Raw genomic sequence first — 14,230 nt, 5'->3', positions numbered from 1 at the left:
ATAACGCATTCTAATTGTTTGCTAGAACAAAACATGTTTATAACTTTGACACGGTTGATCATGATCTTCTCTTAGATTCCCTTCATGACCTTGGATTTTGTGGCTCTGTCTATAACTGGTTTGCCTCCTATCTAGCGGGTCGCTCTTTCAGCGTGTTGGCTAATGGCAGCTCGTCTTCCTCCTTTCCCCTTTCAGTAGGGGTTCCGCAAGGCTCGGTGCTTGGCCCCTTGTTGTTTTCCTTATACATGTTGCCCTTGGGCAAGCTTATTCAATCTCATGGCCTCCAATATCATCTGTACGCCGATGATACACAACTATATCTGTCATTTCCGGAACTTTCTCCTGATGTTCACGATCGTATCTTGGCATGTCTTTCAGATATCTCAGCTTGGCTGCTTCATCGTCATTTGAAACTCAATATGGCTAAGACTGAATTGCTTGTATTTCCTCCTAAACCTTCTCCTCATCTCTCATTCTCTCTTACTGTCAATGATGTTACGCTTACTCCAGTCAAGGAAGCTCGTAGCCTTGGCTTTATATTTGACTCCTCGCTCTCCTTTATTCCTCATATTGAGGCAGTAGCTAAATCTTGTCGATTTTTCCTGTATAATATTGCCAGGATTCGGTCATTTTTGTCTGTCTCTTCTGCCAAGACGCTTGTTCATGCGCTGGTTATTTCACGGTTGGACTACTGCAACCTCCTTCTCTCTGGCCTTCCTTCTTCTCACATCAGTCCGTTGGTTTCTGTTCACCACTCTGCCGCAAAGATCATCTTCTTGGCTCGCCGCTCTGACCATGTTACTCCGCTTCTGAAATCTCTTCATTGGCTTCCAATTCACTTCAGAATCCAATATAAACTTCTCCTGTTAACCTTCAAAGCTTTTCACGGTCTAGCTCCTTCCTATCTCTCCTCTCTCATCTCACACTATTGCCCCGCTCGTGCTCTTCGCTCCTCTGATGCCATGTTTCTCGCCTGCCCAAGGGCCTCTACTTCCCTTGCTCGGCTTCGTCCATTTTCTTCTGCTGCCCCTTACGCCTGGAACGCTCTTCCAGAACATTTGAGAACTACAAGTTCAATCGCAGCTTTTAAAGCTCAACTAAAAACTTTTCTTTTTCCTAAAGCTTTTAAAACTTGATGTTGTGCGGACTTTATACTGTTAGTTTTACCCTACCCTGTGCCTGCTTACCCTACCCTGTGCCTGTTGGCATTCTCTTCCCCTCCTTATTGTTTTACTATGATTTTATTAGATTGTAAGCCTATGCGGCAGGGCCTTGCTATTTACTGTTTTACTCTGTACAGCACCATGTACATTGATGGTGCTATATAAATAAATAAATAAATAAATAAATAAATAATAATAATAACAACTAAATGTCTGTTCTGATTCCGCCCCTACTCCACATGTACAGTGAACCCATGAGAGGGTTGCTGGACCACACGCATGAGTCCTTACCGCAACGATGTAGTGGGCTCACCATAGCTAGAATGTCACCAAGGAGAATCCAAAAATACAGGCACCTGGGTTGATCCCTTTCTCTCCGTAAGCCTAATGGGTTTTAATTCCCCATTCAAGGTCAAGCCAACTGAAAATACTTTGCACTACAACAGGGATAGATCACAACAACATATTGGGAACGTGCTGGGAACATCCATTTCTCCTCAACTACTGCAAAAACCGCAGCCAGCTCAGAGGGAACAGGGAATTGTGAGTGACATGGCAGATGGCATCATCAACCCTGCTTATCAAAAAATGCTGGTGCTTCGACCCTGTGGGCCCTGGTTCCACTACAACACTGCCTACCCTATACCTGCCTATAGGCCCCACAATCCCAATGGTCTCATTCACACTCATGAGGAAGTCCGCATGTATGTAGGGTTCTCCCGCATTATCAGGAACCTTGACTGGCCCAGAAAGAACTGTATATGTAAGGCCGACTCTCATTAACATCAAATGCACAATCACTGTCACATAAGAGTCAGGATGGGGAAGACATCTTTGAGCAGCATTATTTATTTATTTATTTATTTATTTATATAGCACCATCAGTGTACATGGTGCTGTACAGAGTAAAACAATAAAATAGCAAAACCCTGCCGCATAGGCTTACATTCTAACAGAATCATAATAAAACAATAAGAAGGGGAAGAGAATGCACCAAACAGGCACAGGGTAGAGTAAAACTAACAGTATAAAAGTCAGATCAAAGTCAAGTTTTAAAAGCTTTAGAAAAAAGAAAAGTTTTTAGCTGAGCTCTCTCACTAGAAGAGAACCTTTATACCAACCAGGAGCATAATGCAAAAACCTGCGGTCATGCTGTTTACGTGCCTTTTGACCTTCAGAACTGATATCTGCTCAAGGCAGCAATCGTGAAATTAAGGGTTTCACTTTGGCTCTTCCGATACCCAGATGTAAGGTAAAAGCACTGACTTGAAGATTAAGTGGCCAGAACTTTCCAGAATCATAAGCTGGTACCATAGTTACTGGGTAAAACAGCATTTCTCCATCACATGGAAAAGAAACAACCATGGTGTTGGATGAGAGAGTCTGAGCATTCATAATTTGGATATAAACACAACAGGCAATCTTTATATATAAAACGCTTAGGTATCTATATACATAAAATGCTTAGGTATGTTTCCATACAGGCTTCAGCTGATACAGGTTGCTAAGCAACAGTAACAACGTGTAACATCAGCTGATACAGGTTGCTAAGCCCCTCGCCTGACTCCTCTGGGCTTTCCAAGGTAATCCTACCCCCCTTTCTGCCTCTTTGCTCCCACCCACCCATGAAGAGGGAAGCACCACGGTCCGGAGCATGAGCGAGGCACGGCCGGAGCCCTTGGTGGCCGGGTGGGAGACCGCTCACCTGCTGCGAGCCCAGGCCCCGGCCTAAGCTCATGCGAGCTGGGCGGGCGGCCCAACGCTGACAGGAACCCCGGGGAGAGGGGGACACCTGCTCCCCCTCCCCCTGACCTCCCTGCCCCCCAGGTCTGCCAGACGGCGCTGTATCGGCAGCCTCCAAGCAGCCCGCGCCCCCACAATATTTAATTAATAAACTTTAAGATATGCTACAATGGCGTATGTTACGCTAGTAAATTATAATACTGGACCTTAGAGGCTAAATATTGTTTGACCCTTGCTTGTTTTTTTACACAGAAAAAGCAGACTTTGAATTGAATGGCTAGGATATGACCAAAATTAAACCATTTTAAGCTACATTGGTTTCCATGGGAAAGGTTTAAGCACGTGCCTCTCCCTCCTACTTTAAATCAAAGGATATTCTTAAATCTCTCAGAAACCAATCTGCCTCAGAAGTGCTTAACTTTGGCACAGCCATGCTCAGTGTGCTCAACAGAGGGTGAGGAATTCCGTTTTAAGAGATTATGTCAAGTTTAATAAGCTTGTTTGTATTGCATTCAGATATCATTAATAACCCAGGTTATTTTTTAAGGAACAGTTACTATTTTTAAAATTCCAGCTTAGATTTTAAAAGAAGCTGGTATAAATGAAATACGTATTTCTTTAAGAGCCATCTGTCTGTATCCAACCTGAGCCTTGATCATGACTACTGGGTGATCCCAGCAGCCAGAGAAACCATGCTTTGGTTGTTAAGGCAACAATCCACCATTTATTTCCTGAATTTAGATGCCAACGCAAGTTATACCTCCTACTCCAGCCGGAGCAAACCACAGACTTTATCGCACCGGCACAACAGGCATTTCCTTTCCTATTTTTCTTTGTGTCTTAAAAAAAGTCTCTGCTTAAAGTGAGATAAAGGGGCTCTTCATACCTCAAGTGGTATGGGGAAAAAAAGGAAATGTGCAAGTGAAGTGTACATGCAGAGGGTGATCCGTGTCTGGAAGGCATACACCAAAACACTGCTGCCTCGTACATGAACAAATGCCACCACAGTTATTCGCTTGCACACAATACAACAATTTGGTTTCTTAGAACAGAAAGAGCGCACTGAAGGAAGCAGAACCACTTGCTAGTGGCTTCCACCAGCACTATGATTTTGGAATATCCAAACTTGGCCAAATCATAAAATGCCACCCCCCCACCCCCCGTTCAAACACCCTATTCAAACCTTTTGTGATCCCTCCCTACGGGTATCAGTGCAACCAGGGACCGCTGCACACGAGATTACACATTCTTTTGTCCCACAACACAACCAACCTAACTCTGGGTGGAGAACAGAAATTGGACTGCTGGATCAGGCCAACAGCTTACCCAGTCTATCATTCTGTTTCTAATTAGGTACTACCTCGTAGTAGGTGGCTACTAGGAGGAGGGCCTTCTCCGCTGTGGCACCCCGGTTGTGGAATGAGCTCCCCCCAGAGAGGTCTGCCTGGCGCCTACACTGTACTCCTTTCGTCGCCAGCTGAAGACCTTTTTACGCTCTCAGTATTTTAACACTTAATTTTAACTTAAATTTAAATTTGACTGTTCTAACTCTGTATTTTAATTTTATATCAATTTTGCTGCGTGGTTTTATCCTGGTTGTGCTTTTTATACTGTATTTTGTATTTGTGCTTTTAACCTGTTGGTTGTTTTATTATGGTTTTGATTTTTGTGAACCGCCCAGAGAGCTTCGGCTATTGGGCGGTATAAAAATGTAATAAATAAATAAATACTTCCAGTGAGTCCACAAATGGCACATGAAGATGACATCCATCCAGTATTTCTGAGACAAAGCTTCCATATAGAAAAGTGATATCAAAACACCAGGTGCTGTGCTGGGCCCATTTTTAAATCCATCCCAAGGGCTCAAGGAAGTTAACAAAAAGACCCAGGTGAGGAAAACATTATGGTTTGCCCCTACCAAACCATCTACCATCAACTGCCTTACGGGAAGGATTCTGATGACTTTTAATACGTTAACGTTGTTTATTGTGATTTTATTAATATATTTTTATATATATTGGGAGGACTTTGCTTCCTGAAAAGTGGGATATGAATCGTTTTAACAACAGCAACTGTGCAAATCCCATACATTTCAATGTGACTTGTACAGGAAACAGTTCCAGTGCAAATTGTGTCCCACTTTCGGCCTGCCTTGTGTCTTTCAGCACCTTTCAACACTTAAAAGGTCACCCAAGATACTATCGGAGCTCTCCAAAGCAAATTACAGCAAAACTAAAGAAGCTAGCCTCGTCCAAAGTAATCTCTTTCCTGCAGCCGTCAGAAAACTTTATTAGTCAAACTATTAATAAACCATGAGCTGTGGGGTAGGTGGTTTATCTTACCAGATGGGCCAGACAGATCACTTTATTCTTAACATGGATAATTCATAGAACTGCAGCTTCTTGGGGGCACTGGCAGCAAGGAGAGCGGCAGCACACCCTCAGCTATCATCTTTCTTTTTAATTAAAAGACAAAAGGTTTCTGACAGACAGAAGCAATAGTTTTGGACAAGAGGGGTACAGTTGAAGTAGACACTGACATACGAGAGAACAAGCACTAAGTGACCTCATCTGGGACTCACCAATGATATATTTCCCATATATTACTACCAATTCAGCTCATAGTGTCAAGTTCTCTGAGGACTTGGAGCGGATTTTAGCACGGAACACGGGAATTGCATGAACCATCCTGTGCTAAATTCATGTAATCATGCTCCGGAAACAACCGCAGAAAATATGCAAATGATAAAAGCGACAAATTGCCTAATTTATTCTAGCCCAGCATTCTGACAGTAGCCAGCTCATGGGAAATTCACAAGTAGGACGCAATGGAAAGTGGCAATGCCTGTTGGTCCCCTAGTAACTGGTTACCAAAAGTAGTAGTAGTAGTAGTAGCATCCTGCCTTTTGCCCAATATTCTGAACAAGGACGCTTCCATTCTAGCTAACAGCCATTGACAGACGTAGCCCTCCATGAATTTGGTTGACCCTTTTTAAAGCAATTTATACCCTACCCTGTGCCTGTTTGCATTCTCTTCCCCTTCTTATTGTTTTACTATGATTCTATTAGATTGTAAGCCTATGTGGCAGAGTCTTGCTATTTACTGTTTTACTCTGTACAGCACCATGTACATTGATGGTGCTATATAAATAAATAAATAAATAAATAAATAATAATAATAATAATAATAATAAGTGCGCATCAATTGGCTGCTTATTCGCTACCGGACCAGGTTTAAGGTTTGGTACTAATGTACAAATCCCTAAACAACTTGGGACCTTCACCCCTATCAACCTGCCCAGTCACTGAGGTCATCCGGGGGGCTGCTCCTGGTGGTTCCACATAGATCCATCCTCCGATTGGAATCCATCAGGGGAAGGGCCTTCAGCGTGGTGGCCCCCCTCCTGTGGAACTCCCTGCCTCTAGAGGTCAGGCAGGCGCCAACCTTGTACTCCTTTCGGCGCCTCCTGAAAACATCTTTATTCCAAGAAGCCTTTCCTTAATATGCAGCCTTGGATTTCTGTTTTTGCTTCTTTTTAAATTTTGTTTTAACTGCTATATTCTGTTTTTATTTTCATTTTACCTTGTACACCGCTCCGAAATTTTTCAATGGGGAGCGGTATGTATGTATTCTAAATAAATAAATAAATTTACATAGGTTAGTTATGCATTGCCCGTGTGTTAGGAGCGCACTCTGAATCTAGTGGGATTCCCATGTTCTTGCAGGTCGATAGCAAAATAATTCTTGTCATTCTCAATACCATTCGTAATCAGGACACGGAATAATGGGCTCAAGTTACAGGAAGCCAGATTCTGGCTGGACATCAGGAAAAGCTTCCTGACTGTGAGAGCAGTACGACAATGGAATCAGTGACCTAGGGAGGTTGTGGGCTCTCCCACACTAGAGGCCTTCAAGAGGAAGCTGGACAACCATCTGTCAGGGATGCTTTAGGGTGGATTCCTGCATTGCGCAGGGGGTTGGACTCGATGGCCTTGTAGGCCCCTTCCAACTCTGCTATTCTATGATTCAAGCTCCATGAGGTCTCCAGCTGTAGACCTCCAACAGTTACTCTTGCAACCCTCCCTTCATAAATGAAGCTTGCAGATACAAGACTTTGAGTATTCTCAGTTGCTTTAAGGTGGAAATATTTCTGGTCTGAATAACACCTTCATGTTTTCTCAGTGTTCAAATGATTTATAAATAAAATGCTTTAAGCCAGCCCTTCCCAAGCTCCGGCAGATCATGGCATATTAAGAACGTTGCTAAGTCCAGTCAGCTGCATTGTCCAGGATCTTATTTCAACCATGATCAGCCAGATGCCCCTGGGAAACTCAGAAGAGCAGGGCATGAAAGCCACCATTTTCCGCTGTTATTTAGCCCCAGCAACTAGTATTCAGATAAAAGCTGCCTCTGTACACACACGTTCCGTTTCTTTAATTTTTATTTATTGATTTGATTTGTACCCCAGCTTTCTACCCCCAAAAATGGCTCAAGGAGACTTACAGAGACAATAAAAATTGCTCAATTTTAGTTATCATGGCTTATCAAAGGCTGATGGACTTTTCCCAATACTACTTTTAAAAACATCCAAGCAAGCAGCTCTCATTGCATCTTGGTTGTCAATGCAATAAGTTTATAGGTTGATTTCATTGATTTGAAGAAAAATGACACTCGAAGTGGCTGTACATTGTGTGAAGGTCCTTTCTTGGTGACTGACCTGAATGTACTAACAATAAATCTCAGTGGGTGACTCCCATTTCTAGCGTTATGACAAAGACAACAGAATATCTACCTGTTTATTTTATCGTATCCCACCCTTCCTCCAAGAACCAAAGATCGCATCTAAGTTCCCCACCCATCACAGCAACCCCACAAAAATAGTTAGGTTATTTAAGTGGCCCAAAGTGACTCAAGGAACTTTGTGGCTACACTGGGATTTGACCCACGTCTTCTCCATGTCACTACGTTGGACTGAATCTCAGTGCTAATCTTCAGATATTTCCACACCATCGAAGTTTCCTACATTTTCCACACCAAGATGGATATTTTTTTATTTATTTTATGTTTACACTGCTCTTCAACCCAAAACTAAAGTTCCCAAGTGCAGCTTACAGAGATGAATAATGATATTTAAGAACCGCCCAGAGAGCTTCGGCTATTGGGCGGTATAAAAATGTAATAAATAAATAAATGTGGATCGGTGGCCAGTTTTTGGTGGACCACTTTGTGTGAGCTGATTACTAGGATGCCTGTACAGAATGCTAGTCTAAGAGACTAAACCACCAACAACTATTAGCCGGGATAACTAAGTGGAAGTTCTATGTCCTGAGTCAGGGAACCTCACCTCTGAAAGCCATGTGCTTGTGTGGAGGGGGGGTGGGTGTGCAAACAATGGAGAAGGGCTGACACCTCCATGGCCTGCTACTCAGCTTCCATAGCCATCTCTTAGAAACAGGATGCCTGGTCTAGACATCCCTTTAATGCCTGGTCTAGACATTCCTGCCTACACCTAACCTGGTGCCACCAGATGTTTTGGACTACAGCTCCCAGCATTTTTGGCCATAGGCCATGCTGGCTGGGGGTGATGGAAGTTGCAGGCCAGGCCAGGCCAGCTGAGGTGCAGGCCAGTCTGGCAGGGAATCATGGGGAAAGCAACCTCTGGTGTCCTCCAGATGAGTTGGAATGCAACTCCCATCATCCCTAGCCAGTTGCAGCCCAGGCCAATCTTGCTATGTTGGGAGCTGCAGGCTAGGTCAGGCCAGCTGGAATGATGGGAGCTGCCATCCAGGACAGGCTGGTAGGGAATCATGGGAGCTGCAGGCTAGGTCAGGCCAGCTGAGAATGATGGGAGTTGCCATCCAGGCCAGGCTGCTTGGCTGGGACTGATGGGAGCTGCAGTCCAGTCCAGGATGGTTGGAAGGGAATGATGGGAACTGAGGGCCAGCTGAGAATGATGGGAATTGCCATCCAGGACAGGCTGGTAGGGAATCATGGAAGCTGCAGGCTAGGTCAGGCCAGCTGAGAATGATGGGAGTTATCATCCAGGTCAGGCTGCCTGGTGGCTGGGACTGATGGGAGCTACAGTCCAGTCCAGGCTGGCTGGCAGGGAATGACGGGAACTGCAGTCCAGCTGAGAATGATGGGAGTTGCCATTCAGGACAGGCTGCCTGGCTGGGGCTGATGGGAGCTGCAGTCCAGTCCAGGACATCTGGTAGGGAATGATGGGAACTGTGGGCCAGCTGAGAATGATGGGAGTTGCCATTCAGGACAGGCTGCCTGGCTGGGGCTGATGGGAGTTGCAGTCCAGTCCAGGACATCTGGTAGGGAATGATGGGAACTGTGGACCAGCTGAGAATGATGGGAGTTGCCATTCAGGACAGGCTGCCTGGCTGGGGCTGATGGGAGCTGCAGTCCAGTCCAGGACGGCTGGTAGGGAATGATGGGAACTGCGGGCCAGCTGAGAATGATGGGAGTTGCCATCCAGGCCAGGCTGGCTGGGAATGATGGGACCTGCAGTCCAACACATCTGGAGGCCACCAGAGGTTCCTCTTATGTTCTTCTCAAACCAGGCAGAGTGAATGACGTCACTCTGATGTCATCCCGCCGCCCCAACCCTCCGCACGGCGCCCCTCCCCCAAGGAGGCCTCCCCATTCAGGCGCCAGCGGATCCCAACCGCTTTCTCCCTGGCCCAGCCGCCCACCCGACTCGCCCACCCACGTACCTGCCGGGCCGCCGCCCCGGTGCGCTCCCGCAAGGCCTTGAGCCGCTCCTTTCGCCTCAGCGCCTCCTCCTGCAGACCTCCAGGCGCGGCCGCCATCTTTGCGCGCACTGCGCAGGCGCGCGGCGGCGTTGGCGCAGGCCGGGGAGCCGCCGAGCAAGAGCAGAGCCACCGATCGCCGGGGGAAGGGGAGGCGAGCAGAGCGCCGAGCTCATCGTTCGCTGTAACAGGGAAAGTGGAGGAGAAGCTTAAGCGTGGGAGGAAGATTGGCTTTTTTCTTGTTGTTTTAATTATTATTATTATTATTATTTATATAGCACCATCAGTGTTTTAATGAGGAGAGCAATAGAGATGAAGGGGTTTATTCAGGGATATAGTCAAGGTGGCCCCCTTTAGGATTCAAACAAAAGTTCCTCTGAGCATACACAGAGCGCTTTTCCCTCTTAGCATCAGTCTGTACAACGGGGCAGGGCAATAGTGTTAATGTGGGGTGAGTGACAGTGGTTGCAGGCATTGAAGCTGAGAAAGAGCAGCTTGCCTAATGCCCAACAGAATACACTGGTTCAGTTCAGACGACATAATAAGCACCGGTGGTTTTATCTAGGGTGACCCTATGAAAAGGAGGACCGGGCTCCTGTATCTTTAACAGTTGTATTGAAAAGGGAATTTCTGCAGGTGACATTTGTATATATGGAGAACCTGATTCCCTCTTCATCACAACAGTTGAAGCTGCAGGAGCCCTGCCCTCTTTTAAATCTGGTCACTCTAGTATAGCGCCTTCAGCTTTAACTGTTGTGATGAAGAGGGAATTTCACCAGGTTCTCCATTTATACAAATGACACCTGCTGAAATTCCCTTTTCTATGCAACTGTTAAAGACACAGGAGCCCTGTCCTCCTTTTCATATGGTCACCCTAATATAGTAGTCAACTGTCAATTGAGCAGTCAATGGTAGGTATTTCTGTCAGGCAAAAAACACCCCGCGGTTGACTTTTTCGTCAAAAAACAAACAAACTAGAGAAACACAACCAGCTTCAGAGTTGACTAGTTGCACAACCAGTGGCTATTGTGTTGTCCGAACTTAGTGAGTGGAGTTTTTTGACACATTGTATGGACTATTTCAGCTGGTTACAGAGTTCCCCGGCAAGAGCAGCCAAAACCGAGCCAGCCGCTCTGCTAAAGTGTTGTCCGAGTGCAGCCACTGTAAAAAAAATAAAAATAAAATAGTGATGGGCATGGGGAGATCTTTCCTCCAAAAGGCTCGTCAAGGTTGCATTCATAATTCTCCCTGCTTCACTTTATCCTCACAACAACCCTGTGAGGATGTTCAGACTGGGATTTGAACAGTCCCAATTCAATGTGCTAGTAAACAAGACTTCCTCTATCCTTGTGCCCTCCAGAAGTTTCGGACTACAGCTGCCATTATCACTCAGCCATCCCCCACACACACCCCAAAGATGGGAGCTCTGTAGTTTGCACGGGGGACCTTGGCCATCACGCTGAGGCTGCAATCCTAGAGACGCGCTTACCTGGGAGTAAGTCCCATTGAACTTACATTGTTGAACAGCATGAGATACATTCATTAAATTGGCAATTGCTCTTCCTACACTTACTACAATAAGCTCATGTCATCAAACTTAACTGGTAACAGGATTTTTTTTTTCTTTTTTAAGGGGAACGTTTTGATTTCCATTTGAGTGCCATTCACATTCATACCGCTATAGTAAATTAAAAGGGGGCTCAATGTCATCTTTCAATCCCATTTCTTCTTTAAAAACCAAAGTGCTGACATCATAACCAAGGGGTGCATTGTTTAATATTGATAATCAGTCACCTGCCCCTCTCAAAGACTGGATGAAGATGGTGACCTAATTTTCACTCTTTATATTTCAGCATAAATGTGTGAGTGTCTTCATTTGGGTTTCGGAATGAGAAATTTGAGTTTAAATAATCCCAAAATTAGATATGGTTCATAGAACTTGGCTTTGGCTTGATTTAAGGCCATAACTAAAGTCACATTCCAACCATTTCAGATGCACTGAATTCACCTAATTTTGACACTCCTCCGTTTTCAGCCTGACAAGTAGGGATGTGCAAAGCTAGCCCCCATGTCCCTGGTTTATTTCATCCAGATGTTTGCATTTTAAATAATTAAGAAGCCATTGTCTGAAGCAGACATCAAAGCAAACAGACAGGAGTAGCAATGTCAGCACCGAGGACTGGCATAATGAGGCGTCGGACAAAGACATCTATGGTTATGCGTTTAAGTGTCAGAAAGGATGAAGGACAGAGATTAATGCTTCTCCGTAGAATAAATTACTCAACCTTTCAGAGGTTATTTCAAAGAAATTTTGTACAACGAGAAACATGAATATGAAAATTTGACCTTGTGAACATTACTTCTGTTGTGCTACAGTGTAGTTGACTGATTTACAGAAACAGTTCATCAAAAGATGTGTGTGTGTGTGTGTGTGTGTGTGTGTGTGTGTGTGTGAGAGAGAGAGAGAGAGAGAGAGAGAGAGAGAGAGAAAGGTTTATTATATAAGGACACTGAGAAAAGGATTTTTTCCGTATATGTTTAGATAAGTACTTATCAACTGAAGTTTTTCTTCAGGGGTTGAATTTCAAATAGTTCTCCTAATTTTCACAAATACTATAATGCATCAAAGATTCACAATGCTGGGTGCTAGTTTTTACGGATTTGCCCTGGCTGAATGTTTCAAGCTATAGTTCCAATATTTCGGAAGCCTTTGCTGCCAGTTAACTATAGCTGAATAATATTTTTCAAAAAAAATATACACCAGAATTGTTCTAGGTGGGTTCAATCTTTAGTTTTGCACTAACAAGAATTAATAAGGAGAAAATGTTTTAATCCACTTTTCATTTTTATTAAAATACCTATAACATCACGTGAAAATATAATTTGCATGCACTAAAATGAAAACAGCTCTTCTTCTTATAAAACAGAGCATTGCCAAAGATGCTTAGATCCTAGTACTTTGAGTTTTTGGACCCAATCCTATGATTTTTAGAGAGAGAGAAAGTCCTATAACTCCCGGCATGCCCCAGCCAACCATACTCGCTGAGGAATGCTGGGAGTTGTAGGACATTTGCTGTCCATGTATGCATAGGATTGTGCCCTAAATGTTCTTAGACTTCTAGTCCTCATGGTCCAAAAGGATAGATTTCATCAATGCACAAGTTTCCTAGTTAGCTCTGAATAGACTGTCAAAAACTTATACCTTTTCGTGTAGAGAATACCTCATAGGCAATATTAAGTGCTATCCCATAAATTGGGAGTGCAGTCTTAAATATCTCATTGTGACTAAACTTCCTTTAAAAAAATTAAAATGAACCCCCCAAAAGGCATCACATACGCCTTTCAGGTTAGGTAAGAATAATTCTTAATCATACCTTTAAGAAGATGCCCTTCTTACTCAAAATTTTTCTGTACATATGCATATCAAGCTTTTTAATGCATATATCTTACACAATTTAAAGTACACTTTTGGCCTGAAATAATGCAGGTATTGTTATTATTATTATTATTATTATTATTATTATTATTATTTATATAGCACCATCAATGTACATGGTGCTGTACAGAGTAAAACAATAAAATAGCAAAACCCTGCCGCATAGGCTTACATTCTAATAGAATCATAATAAAACAATAAGAAGGGGAAGAGAATGCACCAAACAGGCACAGGGTAGAGTAAAACTAACCGTATAAAAGTAAGATCAAAATCAAGTTCTAAAAGCTTTAGAAAAAAGAAAAGTTTTTAGCTGAGCTTCAAAAATTGCGATTGAACTTGTAGTTCGCAAATGTTCTGGAAGAGCGTTCCAGGTGTAAGGAGAAGAAATTTAGCACATTTAGCAGAAATCCCACAGTTTTACCCTGTCTTTGTCTTCCAAAGACTTGCGGGTTTAACAATCGTCACAAAACATGTGTTCCCCAGCACTATCTATCAGCCTATCTAGACCAGGGATGGGCAGAAAGTTTATCTCCAGATGTTTTTGACATCAACTCCCAGCATTCCTTACCATTGGCCATACTAGCAGAGGCTCCTGGGAGTTCAAGTCCAAATATATGGAAATCTACCTGCTGCCAATTGAACTGCGACATCTGCTACCTTGATGCCAGGCAGGCAAGTCACCATGTGGTCTACATGCTCATTGCAAATCCATCTCTTTGTGTTTCTAATGATCCAATTGCCCACTTCTAGGAGGAGCCTTCCATGTTTGGAGGCCTAACCTCAGCATGGGTGGTGTGTGTTTCCTATCGCCTTCTGAGCTGGGCAAGCGCAGGATATGACAGATGCTGTGCCGGCATGGTGGTGGTGTGGTCTCTCCTGTAATGTGCAATTGTTGTGGTGCTCAGCATAAAACAAATGGAGTGTAATTTGCCTTCGCACAGTAAAAATCCTGGAGTTGACTGTGGATGTGGGTCAAAATTCATTCCGTGCAAAATAAAATAAAAACCCGATTTGGTAGCTTTTGCCCTCAGTTTCTGTGAAACTATAAATCTTCACTTACAGTTATATGAACAACCATCTTAAGAAATAGGTGTGGTGGGACTGAAAGGTTTAGTTTCCTTTAAGTATCA

The 14,230-nt window shown here is 43.9% G+C and overlaps 1 protein-coding gene across 1 annotated transcript in view; it reads right to left on the bottom strand.

Moving 5' to 3' along the window:
• Nucleotides 1–13,678, bottom strand: part of CCDC12 (coiled-coil domain containing 12) — a 46,504-nt gene extending 32,826 nt beyond the window's left edge. The window contains exons 1-2 of the mRNA XM_063147587.1: nt 13,669–13,678; nt 9,629–9,846 (exon numbers count right to left, since the gene is read on the bottom strand). Coding sequence (XP_063003657.1) covers nt 9,629–9,846; nt 13,669–13,678 — 228 coding nt within the window. The remainder of the gene's footprint in view (nt 1–9,628; nt 9,847–13,668) is intronic.
• Between the last annotated feature and the right edge of the window lie 552 nt (nt 13,679–14,230).

This window comes from Elgaria multicarinata, chromosome 1, assembly GCF_023053635.1.
Source record: "Elgaria multicarinata webbii isolate HBS135686 ecotype San Diego chromosome 1, rElgMul1.1.pri, whole genome shotgun sequence".
In the NCBI taxonomy this organism is placed as follows: domain Eukaryota; kingdom Metazoa; phylum Chordata; class Lepidosauria; order Squamata; family Anguidae; genus Elgaria; species Elgaria multicarinata.
The sequence above is the reverse complement of the archived record's forward strand: the minus strand, read 5'-3'. Positions and strand labels throughout refer to the sequence as shown.